This window comes from Bufo gargarizans, chromosome 5 (genome assembly GCF_014858855.1).
Source record: "Bufo gargarizans isolate SCDJY-AF-19 chromosome 5, ASM1485885v1, whole genome shotgun sequence".
Lineage (NCBI taxonomy): Eukaryota > Metazoa > Chordata > Amphibia > Anura > Bufonidae > Bufo > Bufo gargarizans.
In genome coordinates this window covers 203386337-203409639 of record NC_058084.1, presented here as the reverse complement: position 1 = coordinate 203409639, position 23303 = coordinate 203386337, and the positions used below count along the sequence as shown (strand labels likewise).

The 23303-nt window shown below is 47.9% G+C and overlaps 1 protein-coding gene across 3 annotated transcripts; it reads right to left on the bottom strand.

The window, feature by feature from the left end:
• Positions 1-2773: 2773 nt before the first annotated feature.
• PBXIP1 (PBX homeobox interacting protein 1) lies at positions 2774-22959 on the bottom strand. Of its 3 annotated transcripts, XM_044295717.1 has the most exons (12): positions 22835-22959; positions 10733-10793; positions 10595-10656; positions 10402-10513; positions 10232-10318; positions 9936-10148; positions 9823-9846; positions 9613-9689; positions 9087-9212; positions 7421-8769; positions 5972-6927; positions 2774-5920 (listed from the first exon to the last, which is right to left on the bottom strand). In XM_044295717.1, exons 1-12 carry the CDS (start codon positions 22892-22894, stop codon positions 5364-5366), a joined length of 3684 nt encoding a protein of 1227 aa, XP_044151652.1. In that variant the 5' UTR covers positions 22895-22959; the 3' UTR covers positions 2774-5363. The 3 variants fall into 3 exon arrangements, with proteins under 3 accessions (XP_044151652.1, XP_044151651.1, XP_044151653.1); XM_044295716.1 differs by having other exon boundaries at positions 2774-6927; positions 22835-22948; XM_044295718.1 differs by lacking the exon at positions 10232-10318 and having other exon boundaries at positions 2774-6927; positions 22835-22943.
• Between the last annotated feature and the right edge of the window lie 344 nt (positions 22960-23303).

Below are 23303 nucleotides of genomic sequence, written 5' to 3'. Positions count from 1 at the left end.
GATCCCATTGGATGTGATCTGTAAGTCAGCTTCTTGGAGTTCTCACTCCACTTTCATCTCACACTATAGAGTGGATTCTAGAACACATAGCTATTCCTCATTTGGCCGGACAGTATTAGCTTCCGCCAGGCATGAGGACCCTCCCATGGGGGTTTCTTCTTGCTAAATCCCCATTTGTGCCACTGGTTAGGACGTAAGGGAATCGTTAATTTCTAATGATAATTTGTTTTCCCTTAGTCCTAACAGTGACACACAAATATCCCCCCCTTAGTTATACTTTAAAGCTGTTTTTTCTTTTCTACTTGTAACTACACAAGGTCATTTTATTGGGGGAGGGAGGGCGTGTGTTCGTTTAGTTTTAGTTTATTAAAAGTTTCACCTGTCCTAACCAGTCCACAGGGGCAGAATACCCAATTTTTGCCACTGTTAGGACTAAGGGAAAACAAATTATCGTTAGAAATTAACGATTGTCGACAACATCGTGAAACTACACTGCATTCCCTCTGATGTGGTGTCCGATCGGGGGACTCAGTTTGTTCCCAGATTCTGGAAAGCGGTCTGTACTCGTCTGGGGGTCCAATTCTCCTTCTCTTCGGCTTTTAAACCTCAGTAGAATGGACAGACGGAGCGCACCAATCAGAATCCGAAGACTTATTTGAAATGTTTTGTCTTGGAGAACCAGGAGGAGTGGTCTTCATTCTTGTCGTTAGCGGAGTTTGCTATAAATTACCGTAGATAGAAGGCCACTGATAAGTCGCCATTTTTTTGTGTATATGGGTTCCACCCGCAGTTTGGCACATTTTCTGGTAATTAGATTTCTGGTTTCCTCTTTGTCATCTATTTGGCGGGAAATTCAAAATAATCTGAAAAAAAAAGGGGGAGTATAAGCATATGCCTGACGAGACGTATGAGTGGTCCAGACCTGAGAGTGGGTGATTCTGTGTGTCTATCCACAAGAAACATTAAGTTGGAAGTTGGGCCCAAGGTTTATTTGTCCATATAAGATCACTGCCATTAACCCTGTAGCCTTTCGTCTTGAACTTCGCCAGGCTTTGAAGATTCATAACGTGTTCCATAGATCGTTGTTGAAGAGAAATGTCAAACCAGTTGAACCATCCAGAGGCCACACGTAGGAGGGGAGTACTGTCACGGTCTCTCCCGTGACAGGGGTCAGAAGATCTAAGAGACTGGCTGCATGTGATGTATTCAAACAGCCTCTTTGGTTTCACTTGTTTCGGTGTTGTTGTCACGCCGGATGGGATCTCAGACATACAGATAAACCAGCAAACCAGGCTCTAGGCGAGAAGCAGGGGAAGGGTCACCTCCTAGCAAATCCCTGACTTCTCTCCCTGCTCTGCTCAGCCCCCATTCAAACCTTGATGGTAGGAATGAAGTGTCCTTGTGCCTTGGCTAAAACACCCTAGATTCCCTGAGATGGTGAAAAGGGGAATAGGAGCAGCCTGCTCACACAGAACCTGGATGGGAGAGATGACACCAACACAACCAAGATAGCAAACAACAAAAACTGAAACAACACTTATCTTTTCTGAGCTAGAACAGACAACCTTCCCTCCTTGCTTCCAAGGCCAGAATGATTTCTATAACCCGCTCAGAGCACTGGGATAGAGTGCTATTTAAACTAATGACCCCACCCAGTGCACCTGATGGGAGGCGGATCCAGCACGGCTCCAAAACAGAACACTAAACACGTGCTGCTATTCTGGCCGACCTCCGTACATAGAGCAGGACATGACAGTTGTTGCTGGGTATCACCACACCTCTGGTCTCAGGTGTAGCTTAAGTGGTCATTCCAACTCCTCTATTTAGTCTGGTCTCATCCATCTTTCTATGCAGTTGATATCTCCTTTTGGTTGTGAAGAGCTGGTGTCTGGTTCTCCTCAAAGTTCCCGCTCGTCCGCATACTTTGGAGTTAAGCGTCTTTCCTTTATTTCTTGTTTGTTGTTTTCCCATACTTTTTCGTATTAGGCCCGAGAGAGTCTCCTGTTCCTTCAGCTGGGAAGGAACAGGTCATCTCTTGTCCTGACACTATTTCCAGGGCGCTGTAGTGTCAGATAGGGCCCTAGGTTCCAGCGTATGAACATTCCTACCATCAAGGTCTGTTCACACTTATAGTAGTCAGGGCTCGGTTTAGGGACCCCCTTGTCCTCTCCTCCGGACCCGTCTATCCTCCCTTCTCAAGACCCCTCTGTCCTCACTTCTACGGACCCCTCTGTCCTTTCTCTGGACCACTCTATCCTCTTCCAGATCCCTCTATCCTCCCTCCTCCGGACCCCTCTGTCCTCACTTCTCCAGACCCCTCTATCCTCTTCCAGACCCCTCTGTCCTCCCTCCTCACTTCTCCAGACCCCTCTGCTCCCCTCCGGACCCCTTTATCCTCCTCTAGACCCCCTGTCCTCCCTCCTCCAGACCCCTCTGCCCCCCCCCCCCCCCAACTCTCTTAAAGCTGGGTTGTCAGCCTCAGGAACTGTCTTAACCACTTGGAAATGTTCTTGCATTGGGTGATGGAGGAGGGGTGCAGAGATGGGCGCATGGTTGTCTCTTAGAGGTTTGGGATCTGCTTTACATCACTGCAGAATCACTGCTCCCCATAAGTGCACTGTATCTACCTGCCTCTCAGTCCACACGCGGCTCCGGGTGGATTTTGTACGTAGATCACATGTAGGAGGGTGGTGGACACCCCGGGTCTGTTACGTGTGTACGGCCTCTGTCCACTCAGGAGAGAGCGCCCCACAGTGAATCAAGAAACAACTGCAATGTTTTGAAGTTTTATTTTCAAAGTGCATTAGTTCAGTGAGTTAAATTAAAACCGCAAACAGCATAAAACACAAAAAACAAACAAAGCGCAACCCAGTGTGGACGAGAAGAGAAGTGGTGAAACAGGGCCGTCCACCAAACAATGCCTTCAATGCCTGCAGGAAGGACACACTCACACAGGCACGGTCTGGGACAGGGTTTTATAGCGAAAGGCAGAAATGATTCATGAAGGAAGGAAGCAAGTATGAAGGAAGAGGAAACATGAAGAAGGGCAGAGAAGACTGAAGGAACAAGTACAAAGGAAGGAAAAGTATGAAGGAAGAGGAAGCATGAAGAAGGGAGGAGAAGACTGAAGGAACAAGCACAAAGGAAGGAAAAGTATGAAGGAAGAGGAAGCATGAAGGGAGGGAGGAGAAGACTGAAGGAACAAGCACAAAAGGAAAAGTATAAAGGAAGAGGAAGCACGAAGAAGGGCGGAGAAGACTGAAGGAACAAGCACAAAGGAAGGAAGAGGAAACATGAAGAAGGGCGGAGAAGACTGAAGGAACAAGCACAAAGGAAGCAAAAATATGAAGGAAGAGGAAGCAAGAAGAAAGGCAGAAAAGACTAAGGATTCATTCAGACGTCCGCAAATGGGTTCCTATCCGTTCCGCACACAGTGTGCTGTCCGCATCCGCATTTCCGTTCCGTGGTCCTTCCGGACAATAGGCAGTGCTATGGGGGGTGCCGGCCGGGTGTATTGCGGATCCACAATATACTACGGACGTGTGAATGAACCCTAAAGGAACAAGCACAAAGAAAGGAAGAGGAAGCATGAAGAAGAAGGGTGGAAAAGACGGAAAGAACAAGCAAAAAGGAAGGAAAAGTATGAAGGAAGAGGAAGCATGAAACGTGGAGAAAACAAGTATAAAGGCAGGAGAGCCACACATGAAGGGGAAGCATTAAAGCAGTTGTCTACTTCTATTTATGACCTATCCTCAGGATAGGTAATCGATCTCAGATCTGACTCCTGGCACCCTCGCTAATCAGCTGTTTGAAGAGACCGCAGTGCTCATACGAGTGCTGCCTTCTCTGCTCAGTTTACCTGCTCACTGCAGCTATTGCGGTGGTGATCGGTGTAATACTACAGAGCCGGTCCATGGAAGTGAATGGCGGGGGTGCCAGAGTCCCACCAATCTGTTATTGTCCTATCCTGAGGATTGGTCATCAATAGTAAAAAGCGGACAACCCCTTTAAGGATGGAGAATCATATGAAGGGGAATCATGATGGCAGAAGTATGAAGAAGCAGGAAGGACAAAGATGGAAAAGGAAGGATGGAGCTGCATGAAGGCCAAAGAGGCCAGATGGAAAATAATGAAGGAAAGAAGAGGATGCATGAAGGATTGAGAATTACGAAGGAAGGACAAAAATGAGGGAAGAAAAAAGGAGAAGTAGGAAGGAAAGGAGAAAAAGAATGGAAGAAGCATTATGAATGAAGGTTGGAGAAGCAGAAAGGGTGGAGAATCATGATGATGGATGGAGGAAGAAGTAGGATGAGAGAAGCATGAAGGGGAGAGAGGAAAGCTTAAAGGGTAAACATGAAAGACAGAGAAGCCTGAAGAAGGGGAAGCACAAAGGATGGGACAGCAGGAAGGAAAGGGACTCACAAGAACAAAGGAGAAGAAAATAAAAGTATGGAGGAAATGCATGGAGGAAGGAAGGGGAAGTATGACATTTTCTGAGTTTTAGATTTACTTCTGACTTTGGCTAAGAACATATATGCCCCAGGTCCTGTGTGGCTCCGTTCCTATCGCCAGTGTTTCAGTACAGCTATGTCCATCAATAACCCCTTATCATCCACCTCACAGGGGTTCTGTTTTGCTTCCACTGCATCTACATAGGCTTAAGATATTGGGGTTACCTCAGGTCTGTGTCTTATCAGCTGGCCCAACACTACAGGTGGCCATTTTCTTTAGCCTTGTAATTTGCGGCTGGTCTGTTAAGACTGTTGCTGCGGAGGACTCCGACTCCTGCCTTGTCTATGGGCAGTGAAACCCTCGACAGACTCATGACCACAAAAACAAGATAGAAACCAATCACATTTGAGCTTTTAACTTCCAGCCATCATGTGACTGGCGGCTTATCTTCACTGGAGATGGCTTACTGACCCTCTCCACTCTCTGCTGGTCTCACAATAGATTACTGTAAGAAGTGGCATTATCCTATAACTACTTCCCATTTTCTTAGCACAAAGAGGATGGAAGGAAAAACAGGATAAAAACACAGCAACGTCATAAGAAGATGGAAAACCAGAAGGAACAACCGTAACGTGGGACGGACTGCCGATTCCAGGGGGAGCAGGATAAGGGATGCAACCAACAAAGTCCAGTGACCACAAACAGCAAACTATAGGAGTGTGTGAGCGAAACAGCAACAAGCAACACAACATCTTCTTGACTGTGGAATCATCAGTGTTAGGCTAGGGCTACACGGCGACATATGCGACTGACGCATCGGGGTGTTTCGCATGTTGCAGTGCGACACCATAGATCATTAAAATTGTCGCACGACACGTCGATGGAAGTGACGTGCAGCTATGGTGCAATATCTAGTATTTCCTGGGGTCATCATGCTGGTAGTCCTGCAGTCTTCTCTCTTCTTCAGGTCTGTAGCGGAAGTTGCCATGTTTATCCTTGCCTTCTTTACGTTTGTGGTGGTCTTTATCATACTTGTGATGGTAGTCCTTATCATCTTCATGTTTATGGTGGTCTTTGTCATACTTGTGGTTGTAGTCCCTGTCATCTTTATGTTTATGGTGGTCTTCGTCATACTTGTGGTGGTAGTCCCTGTCATCTTCATGTTTATGGTGGTCTTTGTCATACTTGTGGTGGTAGTCCCTGTCATCTTCATGTTTATGGTGGTCTTTGTCATACTTGTGGTGGTAGTCCCTGTCATCTTCATGTTTATGGTGGTCTTTGCGATACTTGTGGTGGTAGTCCCTGTCATCTTCATGTTTATGGTGGTCTTTGTCATACTTGTGGTGGTAGTCCCTGTCATCTTCATGTTTATGGTGGTCTTTGTCATACTTGTGGTGGTAGTCCCTGTCATCTTCATGTTTATGGTGGTCTTTGTCATACTTGTGGTGGTAGTCCCTGTCATCTTCATGTTTATGGTGGTCTTTGTCATACTTGTGGTGGTAGTCCCTGTCATCTTCATGTTTATGGGGGTCTTTGTCATACTTGTGGTAGTCCCCATCACTGTCTTTGGATCGTTCATGCAATTGATGGTAATTTCCATGTTTCTCCTTGCCATGCTTTTGGTGGTAGTTCCTATGCCTGTCATGAACATCATGTTGGTGGGGATGGTAGTCTCCAGGTCTGCCTTTGTTTTCTTTATGCTTGTGGTTATAAGCCTTTGATAGGTAACGTTGAGTGGGTCCGTGATCATTTTTGTGGAAGGTGTCAGTCTGTCTATGTTGCTGGTTACCATCTCTCAATGATTTGTGATCAGTAGAGTGGTCATCATGGCTCGTGTGAAATGACTGATAATGGTTGTTGTGTGCGTCCTTCTCCTGTTTCTTAGGACTATCTTCGTCTTCCTTGTGTTTTTCAGGGCTCTTATGTTTAAACTTGAAGGATCCTTTTCCAAACCTCTCATCGGACACTTTCTGCTCCTTGTTTGTGTTTTGATGTCTGTGGTTTTGTGGGTCGTACTTCTGTTTGTCATGGTTCTGCATCTGCCAGGCTCCATATTCTTTATATTGTATATTGTGAAAGTGTTGACCATCAGGGTGCTGTCCTCCTGCTTCTCCGCCAGGCTTGATGTGAGGGTATCTTGGCTTCTTCTCAGAATGGTGGCCATAACGATGGAATGAGCCATCATTTTTGTCATGTTTGTTGTGTTTAGGTGATTGATGATGGGTTATGGGATGGTCTTTATTGTGATATTTGTGGTCAGATTCTTCTTCAAGCTGAGAGTTTGGAGACCAGAATTTATCATTTTCATGTGCCTTGTGTTTTTTTATGGGTTTAAAGTCATGGGAGTGTACATGAAGGTCAGTGGTGAATGGCTTGTTGTCATTGGATTGGTTGATGCTCTGGTCATACGTCTTCTCCAGTTGTCCATATTGCTTGTGGCACTTGCTGGTTTTCTGCTGCTCGTCCTTTGCACATCTACAAGAGGAATTAAGACCTAGAAGACGTTATTAGAGGAAGTGCTAGTAATAGGTCACACAAAGCAATTAATAATGGCATGTTCCACAAATATGGCTGGCAGAGGGAAACGTGACAGAGCACACATGGCTGAAGACCCAATGAATGTGGATGGGTCAAATGGACAAAGTGTGTGGACAGGAAAATTAATGAGCCATGTACATACAGAAGAGGGTGCAGCAGATATTAAAGGCAGGAGTTCTATACCAAAAATGGAGCTCAGACCAAGTTGGAGAATTACTTTAGGGACTGACCATTTTGCCCAGATAAATCTAAGAATTGGACTTAATATTTCCAATTTAGTCATTTCTTGCATAGAACTCGGCAACAACTACTGGGGCCACCATTGTGAACCCGAGAGGTTCTAGACCTCTGAAAAAACAGCCAGCCAAGAAACAACTGACAGAGAGGACCACGGGCACCATGTTTTCTGTTTGGGCAGTAACGGACTCACCTTTTCTTGGGGACGCCTTCTCCAAAGAAGCTGGTATACACGTATCTCTCAAAGTCGTCCACAATGTCATCATTTCCCATCTCTTTTCTGGCCAGATCTTCCAGGAAATCTTCCACATCATCCACAAAATCCTTAAAGCGGATCTTGTGGTGAGAGAAGAGAGGCCCCTCGAAGAAGCCATCAAGAAGAGGCGTGAGCTCGGGCAGGTGATCTGACAGCTGGGACTTGGTCAGGTAATTCAGCAGAACCTCCTCAAACTGCTTTCTCTGCACGGGCTTCAGCTCCATGTTGAACAGGTCCACACCATCCTTCCGAGCACAGTCTTCCAGGCCAGAGCATCCCTCAGGAACCCGGTACTGATGGTCTGAGAGCTTCTTCCAGAATTTGTTGTGGTCATGGTGCCGATGTTCTTTGTCTTCCCGTCTCTTGTGACTGTCTGTAAAGTCCTTCTGTCCCTTCCGAGGATGGAACCCAGCCTCTGCTTCTCCCTGATGATGCCGGGCTTGTTTCTCGTGGTGGTCATGATGATGGTGTGCAGACTCTTTGCTCCTGTGTTCTCTGGACTTGCTCTTCCAGTTCTCCTTGTCCCCTTGGATCTCCGCTCCCGTCTTCTCCCCATGCCGATGCTTCTTGTCCTGCCAGTGCTTGTCATCATGCTTTTTGCTCCTCCGTTCTTCATGCTGTGACTCTGGATGCGTGTCTTCTGTCCATCGCTTGCCGTGCTCCTTGACATGCTTGTAATGTGTTTTTCTGAAGTCTCCTCCAGGCGTAGAGATGTTTGACTTGTCCACCCTCTTCCACTCCTTATAACCATGGTCTCTCCTTTCTTCTACCACTTGCTCCTTCCTTCTCTGCGCATGCTCTACATACTTCTTTTCCCATGTTTCGGACCTTTGAGCCTCCATTGCAAGCCTGCTGCTCATCTCCGATAGCCTTTCTTGAAGTAATGTCCGGTCCTCGCCTTCGTCACTTTTCGCCACTAGATTATCGAGCTCTTGTCTGATTGAGGTCACCAACAACCGCTGTTTATCCAGTTCCTGGCGCAACATTTGAGACTCAGCCACCAGGGTCTCCTTCTGAGCCAAGAAGCCTTCTATCTGCTGCCTGAGGGCATCCAGGTCCACCTTCATCTGGGAGTTCTCCACCACCAGAGCTTCCTTCTCCACCCCACCACTCTCCAGAACCTCCAGCTTCTCCTGCACATTCAGCAGCTCCTCCTTGGCAGAGAGGTGTGCGGTCTCTTCTTTCAGCAGGGCATCCTTCAGTCTGATGTTCTCGTCTGCCAGTCCTGGAGTAATGTTCCTCCCGTCACTGACAGACAGCAGAGCTTCTAACTCTTCCTTCTGTGCCTATAAATGTAAACATCTGGTCACACAGAATCCTACACCGAACATCTGTCACTAACCTCTACTCATATGTTTAGAACACAGACGACAGCTATGGATGTGACCGGAGTATAAGACATGATGTAACAGCAGGTTAGTGTGGGCAGCTCTGGATGTGACTGGAGTATAAGACATGATGTAACAGTGGGTATGAGGGCAGCTCTGGATGTGACTGGAGTATAGGACATGATGTAACAGTGGGTGTGAGGTCTCCAGTACTCTGATTGGATGACACAGCAGTGCACAGGACAGTGAAGTGATGCATTGTGGGATCTGGTGACCTGGAGCGTGGCCTGCATGTGCCGAATCTCCTGGTTTTCCTTGGCGACCCTGTCCAGGAGGCCGCTCATGAGCTGCAGGCTGCTGGGGTCCCCGGTGAACTGGTCTGCGTGCTGCTCAATCCAGTCCTGTCCGGAGACAAGGGGTTAAACCAGTCAGACAAGGGCTGCACAAGCCACTGGGGACAACTAAAAGTATGTACCCCCCCAAACCACAGCATATGGGGTCCCACAGAGTCCAGGATCACCCCCAAACCACAGCATACAGAGTCCGGGATCCCCCCAAAACCACAGCAAACAGGGTCCACAGAGTCCATGATCCCCCCCCAAACCACAGCATACAGTGTCCCACAGAGTCCAGGACCCCCCAAACTACAGCATACGGGGTCCCACAGAGTCCGGGATCCCCCCAAACCACAGCATACGGGGTCCCACAGTTCAGGATCCCCCCAAACCACAGCATACGGGGTCCCACAGAGTCCATGATTCCCCCAAACCACAGCACACGGGGTCCACAGAGTTCACTCACCTGAATGTCGGCAATGACCTGTGGCGGCCGCTCTTCTCCTCCTGTCACACTGCGAGACACGACATTCTGAGGAGGATCTGGAGGGGGGAGGAGAGACTGGGATGAGACGTGGAGGAGGCCGCACTCGCTGCGCGCGGAGGAGGCTGCGCGCGGAGGAGGCTGCGCGCGGAGGAGGCCGCACTCGCTGCGCGCGGAGGAGGCCGCACTCACCGTCATCAGAGCTGAAGCTGCTGCCTGTGGAGAGAGTGGAGATGGTTAGCTGCTGGTATGGTGGGGGGCAGATATACAGCTACATAACGGCCAGCAGGAGGCGCTCCCCTCACCTGAGAAGAGCAGGACACCGAGACACAGAAGGCCGACGGCTGCAATCACCAGGACATTGAGGTTCAGTGAGGACCCACCATCCAGGTCCTGCTCTACGGCTTCTCTGACACTGGGGCCGACGCTGGCAGGAGGGGTCCCTCGGCCCACGCGCTTCCTGAGGCCCTCCACGTCATCGTCACTGCTGGAGCAGCTGACTTCCTCCAAGTCGCCCCCTGTGCAGGCAGAAGAATGGGGGCATGAGATAAGAAAGGAGCAGTAGTGTCAGGAGGAGGCTGCACAAGCCAGCACGCAGCACCTGCTCCAGCACGCGGACCCCCGCTCCTCAGGACGCCCACTGACAGGGGCTCTGGGATCAGCTGCACTAGTCTCTGAAAACAACGCGCTTCAAGACAAGAAAAAGACAGAGGGCGGAGTTAGAGGCGGAGACATTCTAACGAGAGGCGTCCTTATCCACACACTGCTCACCTACTATGCCTGGACCTCTCGGGCCCTCAGTGTTTGAGGGTGGCCCCTGCTCCTCATCCAGCTTCTCGGGCTCCTCAGGCTTCTCATGGAGTGTGGGGCCCTCAGCAAATTCCTGGAAGACAGAGTCACCTCATATTATACAGAATGACAGGCAACATGGCCGCCATGTCAGCTCCTGACGGGCAGGTCTTACCGTGCCCGGCTTCACATCTGGCGCCGTCTCCTCACCGTCAGGGGGGGGCGCCGGTCCTAAGCCTGTAATGACCAAGACACGGGTGAGAGCCCCACATCGAGGTGAAACAACTGAGGTGACCCCTACACGAACCCTCACCTGCCGCTCCGACCTCTTCCGCTCCACCCTGCGCCGCGCCCACCGTCTCCACCGGGAAACTCTGCGCAGTAACAGATAACAATCATCAGGGAGCGCCAACCAGAATGTAGGAGCAGGACCGCCCCCGAGTAACTGTGTGAACGGGAGGAGCCAGACCTCGAGGGGACAGTAACGCTCACAGCCGGACATTATACCAGTGTCAGTGCGTTATAGGAGGGGATATCAGTCACATACAGGAGGCCGGACCATACAGTCCAGGATTATATCAGCGCTGGAGCGTTATAGGAGGGGATATCAGTCACATACAGGAGCCCGGACCATACAGTCCAGGATTATATCAGCGCTGGAGCGTTATAAGAGGGGATATCAGTCACATACAGGAGCCCGGACCATACAGTGCAGGATTATATCAGCCCCAGGGCGTTATAAGAGAAGATATCAGTCACATACAGGAGGCCGGACCATACAGTCCAGGATTATATCAGCCCCAGGGCGTTATAAGAGGGGATATCAGTCACATACAGGAGGCCGGACCATACAGTCCAGGATTATATCAGCCCCGGAGCGTTATAAGAGGGGACATCAGTCACATACAGGAGGCCGGACCATACAGTCCAGGATTATATCAGCGCTGGAGCGTTATAAGAGAGGATATCAGTCACATACAGGAGGCCGGACCATACAGTCCAGGATTATATCAGCCCCGGAGCGTTATAAGAGGGGACATCAGTCACATACAGGAGGCCGGACCATACAGTCCAGGATTATATCAGCGCTGGAGCGTTATAAGAGAGGATATCAGTCACATACAGGAGCCCGGACCATACAGTCCAGGATTATACCAGTGTCAGTGCGTTATAAGAGGGGATATCAGTCACATACAGGAGGCCGGACCATACAGTCCAGGATTATATCAGCCCCGGAGCGTTATAAGAGAAGATATCAGTCACATACAGGAGGCCGGACCATACAGTCCAGGATTATATCAGCGCTGGAGCGTTATAAGAGGGGATATCAGTCACATACAGGAGCCCGGACCATACAGTCCAGGATTATATCAGCCCCAGGGCGTTATAAGAGGGGATATCAGTCACATACAGGAGGCCGGACCATACAGTCCAGGATTATATCAGCCCCAGGGCGTTATAAGAGGGGATATCAGTCACATACAGGAGGCCGGACCATACAGTCCAGGATTATATCAGCCCTGGAGCGTTATAAGAGAGGATATCAGTCACATACAGGAGGCCGGACCATACAGTCCAGGATTATATCAGCCCCGGAGCGTTATAGGAGGGGATATCAGTCACATACAGGAGGCCGGACCATACAGTCCAGGATTATATCAGCCCTGGAGCGTTATAGGAGGGGATATCAGTCACATACAGGAGCCCGGACCATACAGTCCAGGATTATATCAGCGCTGGAGCGTTATAGGAGGGGATATCAGTCACATACAGGAGCCCGGACCATACAGTCCAGGATTATATCAGCCCCGGAGCGTTATAAGAGGGGATATCAGTCACATACAGGAGCCCGGACCATACAGTCCAGGATTATATCAGCACTGGAGCGTTATAAGAGGGGATATCAGTCACATACAGGAGCCCGGACCATACAGTCCAGGATTATATCAGCCCTGGAGCGTTATAAGAGAGGATATCAGTCACATACAGGAGGCCGGACCATACAGTCCAGGATTATATCAGCGCTGGAGCGTTATAGGAGGGGATATCAGTCACATACAGGAGCCCGGGCCATACAGTCCAGGATTATATCAGCCCCGGAGCGTTATAAGAGGGGATATCAGTCACATACAGGAGCCCGGACCATACAGTCCAGGATTATATCAGCACTGGAGCGTTATAAGAGGGGATATCAGTCACATACAGGAGCCCGGACCATACAGTCCAGGATTATATCAGCCCTGGAGCGTTATAGGAGGGGATATCAGTCACATACAGGAGCCCGGGCCATACAGTCCAGGATTATATCAGCCCTGGAGCGTTATAAGAGAAGATATCGGTCACATTGTTGTGCCTTTTCATAGGTAAATGCATTGATATCCAATAATTCTAGTCAGGATGGATGTTCATTGCCTTTAGGAGCTGGACTATAGTTACAATATGTCCGTCTGGAGTAGGCCGAAGTAAGGTCGCACAAAGGTTTCTTCTCATGACTGTACCGCTCTGAGAGGAGGCCGCCTCGTCTACTTAGGACGGGAGATACAGATGCGCTCTATGCAGCTGCTGATAATCACCTACACAATCAGGTGCTTATTAATGAAGCAAAATATATATTTATGTGTTCACTTAATGAGCCTTAGTTAGTCCTAGTAAGACAATCAGCAGGACATGTGTATATATATATTACCTTATATTATTATATGTTATGAAGATAACATGTATCCAGTATATTATATATATATAATATTTGTTTCTAAAACTGTGTCTGTGAAGATGTGTGTTTTGTAACAATTAATCACATCTTGGGTGTGACAGGAGGTAGTGGTATCTCTGTGAGAACACAAGGCCCATTCATATCATTACGGTCCATAGATCAACAGTGTGAGAAACCTTCCGAGAGACGCCTAGAGGTCCGTCTCCAATTGCTACAAGTGTCAGAATTAATCCCTATAGCTTTAAATTAAAGCTTCTAAGGTCAAATCTATAAAATATGTTTTTATTCAGACTTACATAGTTAACCCTTTATACTATGATGCAAATAGCTTACACAGCAGTGCCACCTAGGTATCAGTAGGTGACATTACAACAGTAGCAAAATTTGCATTCTGGGTAAGGTTATGATGTCACATTTCTTATCAATGGTCACGCCCATCTGACAATGATTGGAAAGTTCCAAACTAGGAAGGTGTCTAACTGATAAGTTTGTGATCATAAACCACACACACAGGGGGAGAGAGAGAGGAACAGGTTGAGCTCTCTAGAGGGGTCTATTAAGATGAAAGCCATGGTGAGATGCGCTATGATGGACCACCCAGCTTTCCTAGGAGCAGAAGTGTCATTTCTACTAGGACTTGGTAAGAGACACGGAGAATGATTTTTCATTTTATTAAGACTAATTGGATAGTGTGGGTGAAATTATACCATCTAGATTGGCGAATAAATAAATGTATTAATAGATCATCTCCATATTGAGATGTAGTCTTAGGATATTGTGAGGCTTCATTCTACCTGCAGAAGAATCAGGACTCATAATCTAGCAAAGCATTAAATGATTGCATATATACATATAACGTTCTTTGCCAAGCTAAGTGATGGATTCCCACAGGAAGGACTTGTTTTATGTCCTTCCCATGTAAGATATGGTCTAGCAAAGATCCTTGATCCCTGTTATTTGTCTTAATGGTCTTGCCAAAGTCATATGTGTGAAAATAGTCCAGGATGGGGCGGAAGGACACGGGTATCTCTGCTCAGTTATATCCTTGGATGGATTTGCCCATCCTGAAGTCATGTGACGTGTAGTTGGTTAGAGGGGGCGGAATGTATTTACCTTCCATATTGAGGTCTAGGATTAGACAGGTCCTGATATCATGAGGTTTCCTCTGAACAGAAGCGATGACTTGTGTTCCTATTCTGATATCCTAACCTGATAATGGCTTGGTTATAATGTGACAAGTTATTGCCACTCACATGTATTGGCTTGTAATGCTGAATATATTCATTTGCATGTATCACGGTGTTTATTTACTTATCCGGATTTATTGGTTACATATATATATCCTTATACCTGTGTATTATTGTATAGTGCAGAACTACATGTCTATCACTAACGTCACCTCACGTCAAAAGAGCTTATTATCTGAGGAAATAGTCCGACTCGGATGTGAATTGTATCAATTAGTTTCTCTGCAATTCACCAGGTCATGATCTTAAGAATTTATGACAAATTTTATACATTTTTTTATGGTTAATTATTTTTATGACCATAATTAATAATTCTTAATTGAATTATTACCCCCCGACATCTAGTTATAATGAATAGTTTATAGTCACTATTTTATATGGACTTCTGGGATTGAGAATTCGTCCAGATGAAGTTGCTTCTGTAACCAATAGTCAATGGTCATTTAGACAGAAGATACACGCCGCCTGTGGTGGTAGAGGCTTCATTGTATTTCTTATCTGAGCATAAATTCCACAACGTGAGAAGTGTCAAGATGTTCCTCCGAGTCTATATTATAGTTGGTTCATGTATCAAAGTTTGTCCCTCAGCTCTGAGATCAGGCTTCCAGATGTCAGGTATGTGTAGTGTTGAAGATGTAGGGCATGTATGAGTTAACCCTTAATGGTATGATGCTTATAGCTTATACAACAGTGCCACCTAGGTATGAGCAGGTAACACTACACCAGTAGCAAAAGTGCATTCTGGGTAGTGCTATGACGTCACATTCCTTATCAATGTACATGCCTATCCAATAATGATTGGAGAGTTCCACACTTAGAAGGTTAAGAAACCACATACCAAAAAGAAAGGAAGGAAAAACAAAGAAAGAGGAGGAGGAACAAAGAAAGAGCCGGGAGAAGGATCTTGATCATCATAAAAACTCTTGAGAGCTGACTTTCTCACCTACCTTCTCGGTAATGTATGATTTTTATGCATGTGTAGTAGTGATAAATTGATTCGCTTGATATCTAGCCCAAATCCCCATTTTGTGTGGATAAAGTGTTAAGGTGCTGCATCAATATTGACGCTGTTCAGTTACGATGTAAATAACTGAATAAAAGCTCCAATATTGGTACCACATTAAAACTTCTCTGTTGGGAATCTTTATAAGCTTTATTGAAATACTACCAATACAATCCTAGATTGGTCATAGTTTTAGCAGCGCAAGGGCTCGTAACTGTCATTTTCTTGATTGAATTTTTATGCATAATCAGATGATGGTATAACTCTCATAATTGTAAGCAGAATTGCATAAATTCTTGTGTTTATAAACTTGTGTTCTGTTGGCACCATCTATTGGTGAATTTTGGGTACTGCATATCATTGTGTATTATTGAAATTTCCATTGATTCATTTTTTATTTTTTTTTAAATTATTGTACACTACGTGCAGAATTATTAGGCAAATTAGTATTTTGACCACATCATCCTCGTTATGCATGTTGTCTTACTCCAAGCTGTATAGGCTCGAAAGCCTACTACCAATTAAGCATATTAGGTGATGTGCATCTCTGTAATGAGAAGGGGTGTGGTCTAATGACATCAACACCCTATATCAGGTGTGCATAATTATTAGGCAACTTCCTTTCCTTTGGCAAAATGGGTCAAAAGAAGGACTTGACAGGCTCAGAAAAGTCAAAAATAGTGAGATATCTTGCAGAGGGATGCAGCACTCTTAAAATTGCAAAGCTTCTGAAGCGCGATCATCGAACAATCAAGCGTTTCATTCAAAATAGTCAACAGGGTCGCAAGAAGCGTGTGGAAAAACCAAGGCGCAAAATAACTGCCCATGAACTGAGAAAAGTCAAGCGTGCAGCTGCCAAGATGCCACTTGCCACCAGTTTGGCCATATTTCAGAGCTGCAACATCACTGGAGTGCCCAAAAGCACAAGGTGTGCAATACTCAGAGACATGGCCAAGGTAAGAAAGGCTGAAAGACGACCACCACTGAACAAGACACACAAGCTGAAACGTCAAGACTGGGCCAAGAAATATCTCAAGACTGATTTTTCTAAGGTTTTATGGACTGATGAAATGAGAGTGAGTCTTGATGGGCCAGATGGATGGGCCCGTGGCTGGATTGGTAAAGGGCAGAGAGCTCCAGTCCGACTCAGACGCCAGCAAGGTGGAGGTGGAGTACTGGTTTGGGCTGGTATCATCAAAGATGAGCTTGTGGGGCCTTTTTGGGTTGAGGATGGAGTCAAGCTCAACTCCCAGTCCTACTGCCAGTTTCTGGAAGACACCTTCTTCAAGCAGTGGTACAGGAAGACGTCTGCAAGGTAAGAAAAACATGATTTTCATGCAGGACAATGCTCCATCACACGCGTCCACGTACTCCACAGCGTGGCTGGCAAGAAAGGGTATAAAAGAAGAAAATCTAATGACATGGCCTCCTTGTTCACCTGATCTGAACCCCATTGAGAACCTGTGGTCCATCATCAAATGTGAGATTTACAAGGAGGGAAAACAGTCCACCTCTCTGAACAGTGTCTGGGAGGCTGTGGTTGCTGCTGCACGCAATGTTGATGGTGAACAGATCAAAACACTGACAGAATCCATGGATGGCGGCTTCTGAGTGTCCTTGCAAAGAAAGGTGGCTATATTGGTCACTGATTTGTTTTTGTTTTGTTTTTGAATGTCAGAAATGTATATTTGTGAATGTTGAGATGTTATATTGGTTTCACTGGTAAAAATAAATAATTGAAATGGGTATATATTAGTTTTTTGTTAAGTTGCCTAATAATTATGCACAGTAATAGTCACCTGCACACACAGATATCCCCCTAAAATAGCTAAAACTAAAAACAAACTAAAAACTACTTCCAAAAATATTCAGCTTTGATATTAATGAGTTTTTTGGGTTCATTGAGAACATGGTTGTTGTTCAATAATAAAATTAATCCTCAAAAATACAACTTGCCTAATAATTCTGCACTCCCTGTATAATAAATAATTGATATTTTTACATAGACGTTTGTACCATGTTCTTACTGATTGCTCATAATAATTAGGTTCTCGAACGAACTGTTTTTGAGGTGTTTATATGTCCACCTCATGATCAATAACCATTTGAAAACAATTTTCCTTTTGATCCATTAGTTATACATATATATTTATTTATATTAAGCAGTTGTTTTTTATCCCCGACATAAAATTGAGGTCACACCTCGATCGAGTTAATTCTTTGATTATTTGTGCAAATAGTAAACCGTTCCATACGTTTCTTGGCCAACCAGATTATTCATAGATCTGTGTATAACTTTGTTGTAGGAAAATGAGTGCAGCCGGTAGTGAAGCGAGTAGTGATGATTGTCCAGCTAGCCCGGAGCAGCTAACCCATAACGTTGTTGAATATGTAAATTCACATTTAGATTTGGATCATGATGTGGCTGCATGGATAAGGGAGCTGCAGGCAGAAGCCAAGAGAGAATGTGTGGATGTGTGGACGCCACTTGGCACAGTCAGGAGACACCTAACTTATCTTAATGTGCCTAAAAATACCACCAGTAAAAACCGACACCTACTAAAGATGTTGCCGTCAATTCTGTACGCATTATTAGAGGTCAGCACTCTGAGAGCAGACATGTGCATATAACAAAAATGCAAGCATATTAGGGCTGCACGATATGGGAGTTTTGCGAGGTTGCGATAACGATATGCGATGCGATATTTTAAGGGAATTGTGCTATAGGTCCATTTGCTTGGATTTTCCCATATGAGCCGCTGACGCGGCTGGGTATGACATAGTTGTGGGGGACCTGTGGAGGACGCACCGTTATGTGGGGGACCTGTGGAGGACGCACCATTATGTGGGGGACCTGTGGAGGACGCACTGTTATGTGGGGGACCTGTGGAGGACACACTGTTATGTGGGGGATCTGTGGAGGACGCACCGTTATGTGGGGGACCTGTGGAGGACGCACCATTATGTGGGGGATCTGTGGAGGACACTGTTATGGGGGATCTGTGGGGGACACTGTTATGGGGGATCTGTGGAAGACGCTGTTATGGGGGATCTGTGGAGGACACTGTTATGGGGGACCTGTGGAGGACGCACCGTTATGGGGGATCTGTGGAGGGACACTGTTATGGGGATCTGTGTGGGACACTGTTATGGGGGATCTGTGGAGACGCTGTTATGGGGGATCTGTGGAGGGACACTGTTATGGGGGACCTGTGGAGGACGCACCGTTATGGGGACCTGTGTGAGGACGCACCGTTATGGGGGATCTGTGGAGGACGCACCATTATGTTGGGGGACCTGTGGAGGACGCACTGTTATGTGGGGGACCTGTGGAGGACACACTGTTATGTGGGGGATCTGTGGAGGACGCACCGTTATGTGGGGGACCTGTGGAGGACGCACCATTATGTGGGGGAATCTGTGGGGGACACTGTTATGGGGGATCTGTGGGGGACACTGTTATGGGGGATCTGTGGAAGACGCTGTGATGGGGGATCTGTGGGGACACTGTTATGGGGGACCTTGTGGAGGACGCACCCGTTATGGGGATCTGTTGAGGACACTGGATCTGTGGAGGACGTTATGGGGGATCTGTGGAGGACACTGTTATGGGGGATCTGTGGAGGACGCACCGTTATGGGGGATCTGTGGAGGACACTGTTATGGGGGATCTGTGGAGGACTGTTATGGGGGATCTGTGGAGGACACTGTTATGGGGGATCTGTGGAGGACGCACCGTTATGTGGGGATCTGTGGAGGACGCACATTTGTGGGATCTGTGGAGGACGCAGTTATGTGGGGATCTGTGGAGGACGCTATGGGGGATCTGTGGAGGACGCTGTTATGGGGGATCTGTGGAGGACGCTGTTATGGGGGGATCTGTGGAGGACGCTGTTATGGGGGATCTGTGGAGGACACTGTTATGGGGGATCTGTGGAGGACACTGTTATGGGGGATCTGTGGATGACGCACTGTTATGGGGGATCTGTGGAGGACGCGTTATGGGGGATCTGTGGAGGACGCTGTTATGGGGGATCTGTGGAGGACGCAGTTATGGGGGATCTGTGGAGGACGCAGTTATGGGGGATCTGTGGAGGACACTGTTATGGGGGATCTGTGGAGGACACTGTTATGGGGGACCTGTGGAGGACACTGTTATGGGGGATCTGTGGAGGACGCACCGTTATGGGGTCTGTGGAGACACTGTTATGGGGGATCTGTGGAGGACACTGTTATGGGGGACCTGTGGAGGACGCACCGTTATGTGGGGGATCTGTGGAGGACGCACCGTTATGGGGGATCTGTGGAGGACACTGTTATGGGGGATCTGTGGAGGACACTGTTATGGGGGACCTGTGGAGGACGCACCGTTATGTGGGGGACCTGTGGAGGACGCACCATTATGTGCGGGATCTGTGGAGGACGCACCGTTATGTGCGGGATCTGTGGAGGACGCACCGTTATGTGGGGGATCTGTGGAGGACGCACCGTTATGTGGGGGATCTGTGGAGGACGCACCGTTATGTGGGGGATCTGTGGAGGACACTGTTATGGGGGGATCTGTGAGGACCTGTTATGGGGGGGATCTGTGGAGGACACTGTTATGGGGGGGATCTGTGGAGGACACTGTTATGGGGGGGATCTGTGGAGGACGCAGTTATGGGGGGGATCTGTGGAGGACGCCAGTTATGGGGGGGGATCTGTGGAGGACGCAGTTATGGGGGGGGATCTGTGGAGGACGCAGTTATGGGGGATCTGTGGAGGACGCTGTTATGGGGGATCTGTGGAGGACGCTGTTATGGGGGATCTGTGGAGGCCGCTGTTATGGGGGATCTGTGGAGGACGCTGTTATGGGGGATCTGTGGAGGACGCTGTTATGGGGGATCTGTGGAGGACGCACCGTTATGTGCGGGATCTGTGGAGGACGCTGTTATGGGGATCTGTGGAGGACGCTGTTATGGGGGATCTGTGGAGGACGCTGTTATGGGGGATCTGTGGAGGACGCTGTTATGGGGGATCTGTGGAGGACGCTGTTATGGGGGATCTGTGGAGGACGCTGTTATGGGGGATCTGTGAGGACGCTGTTATGGGGGATCTGTGGAGGACGCTGTTATGGGGGATCTGTGGAGGACGCTGTTATGGGGGATCTGTGGAGGACGCTGTTATGGGGGATCTGTGGAGGACGCTGTTATGGGGGATCTGTGGAGGACGCTGTTATGGGGGATCTGTGGAGGACGCTGTTATGGGGGATCTGTGGAGGACGCACCGTTATGTGGGGGATCTGTGGATGGCGCTGTTATGGGGGATGTGTGCTATGACACATAGGGCCATGAGGGGGGCCAGCATAAGACACACATATAGCATCTTATGCTGGTCCCCCTCATGGCCCTATGTGTCCCCTCATGTGTCCTAGATTATATCAGCCCTGGAGCGTTATAAGAGGGGATATCAGTCACATACAGGAGGCCGGACCATACAGTCCAGGATTATATCAGCACTGGAGCGTTATAAGAGGGGATATCAGTCACATACAGGAGCCCGGACTATACAGTCCAGGATTATATCAGCCCTGGAGCGTTATAAGAGGGGATATCAGTCACATACAGGAGGCCGGACCATACAGTCCAGGATTATATCAGCGCTGGAGCGTTATAGGAGGGGACATCAGTCACATACAGGAGCCCGGACCATACAGTCCAGGATTATATCAGCCCTGGAGCGTTATAAGAGGGGATATCAGTCACATACAGGAGGCCGGACCATACAGTCCAGGATTATATCAGCCCTGGAGCGTTATAAGAGAGGATATCAGTCACATACAGGAGCCCGGACCATACAGTCCAGGATTATATCAGCCCTGGAGCGTTATAAGAGGGGATATCAGTCACATACAGGTGCCCGGGCCATACAGTCCAGGATTATATCAGCGCTGGAGCGTTATAGGAGGGGATATCAGTCACATACAGGAGGCCGGACCATACAGTCCAGGATTATATCAGCCCTGGAGCGTTATAGGAGGGGATATCAGTCACATACAGGAGGCCGGACCATACAGTCCAGGATTATATCAGCGCTGGAGTGTTATAAGAGGGGATATCAGTCACATACAGGAGCCCGGACCATACAGTCCAGGATTATATCAGCCATGGAGTGTTATAAGAGGGGATATCAGTCACATACAGGTGCCCGGACCATACAGTGCAGGATTATATCAGCCCCGGAGCGTTATAAGAGGGGATATCAGTCACATACAGGAGGCCGGACCATACAGTCCAGGATTATATCAGCCCTGGAGCGTTATAAGAGGGGATATCAGTCACATACAGGAGCCCGGACCATACAGTCCAGGATTATATCAGCCCTGGAGCGTTATAAGAGGGGATATCGGTCACATACAGGAGGCCGGACCATACAGTCCAGGATTATATCAGCCCTGGAGCGTTATAAGAGGGGATATCAGTCACATACAGGAGGCCGGACCATACAGTCCAGGATTATATCAGCGCTGGAGCGTTATAAGAGAGGATATCAGTCACATACAGGAGGCCGGACCATACAGTCCAGGATTATATCAGCCCCGGAGCGTTATAAGAGGGGATATCAGTCACATACAGGAGGCCGGACCATACAGTCCAGGATTATATCAGCCCTGGAGCGTTATAAGAGGGGATATCAGTCACATACAGGAGCCCGGACCATACAGTGCAGGATTATATCAGCGCTGGAGCGTTATAAGAGGGGATATCAGTCACATACAGGAGCCCGGACCATACAGTCCAGGATTATATCAGCCCCGGAGCGTTATAAGAGAGGATATCAGTCACATACAGGAGGCCGGACCATACAGTCCAGGATTATATCAGCCCTGGAGCGTTATAAGAGAGGATATCAGTCACATACAGGAGGCCGGACCATACAGTCCAGGATTATATCAGCCCTGGAGCGTTATAAGAGAGGATATCAGTCACATACAGGAGCCCGGGCCATACAGTCCAGGATTATATCAGCCCCGGAGCGTTATAAGAGAGGACATCAGTCACATACAGGAGGCCGGACCATACAGTCCAGGATTATATCAGCCCTGGAGCGTTATAAGAGAGGATATCAGTCACATACAGGAGGCCGGACCATACAGTCCAGGATTATATCAGCCCCGGAGCGTTATAAGAGAGGATATCAGTCACATACAGGAGGCCGGACCATACAGTCCAGGATTATATCAGCCCCGGAGCGTTATAAGAGAGGATATCAGTCACATACAGGAGCCCGGGCCATACAGTCCAGGATTATATCAGCGCTGGAGCGTTATAAGAGGGGATATCAGTCACATACAGGAGGCCGTGAGATCCTAGGGTCAGGATCACCACTGATATCACTAGATCATACAGAGACTGTGAGCAGTAAGAAGATCAGACAGTGGGGTTCACTCCACCTTCGGGGGTCCTCTCTTACCTCTGCACTGGGGATCACCCAGTTATTCTCTGAGTCTCGGCCTTCCTGACCGTCCGACATCCTTTAGTCCTGTGGAGAACAAATGACGTGAAGCTCATTACTACCCTCATCATCTCCAGGCGGCAGCGCTCACCCTGAGCCCACCGCGGTTCACCCCTTATTTCGCAATCACCCTCATTCACACTGAGGCATCAGACCCATAAAGTGACAGCAGCACAAATATCCATCCTGTCTTTTTTGTTACAATGTATCAGTGCAGTTGAGACGCCAACACTGGATACAACTGCAACAAACCATCAGCTGTAAGAACTGTTAGGTTTGAAGCCTTCCATTCACTGACAACAAGCAGAAATCTTATTGATTCTGATCTCAAAGTTAACCTAACCTAATTAGAGCGAGGCAGGTAATGATGGCGGCTCTCCGGAGCTTACACCCGTGTCACGAGGCCCCATTGTCCCTTCACAGGGTT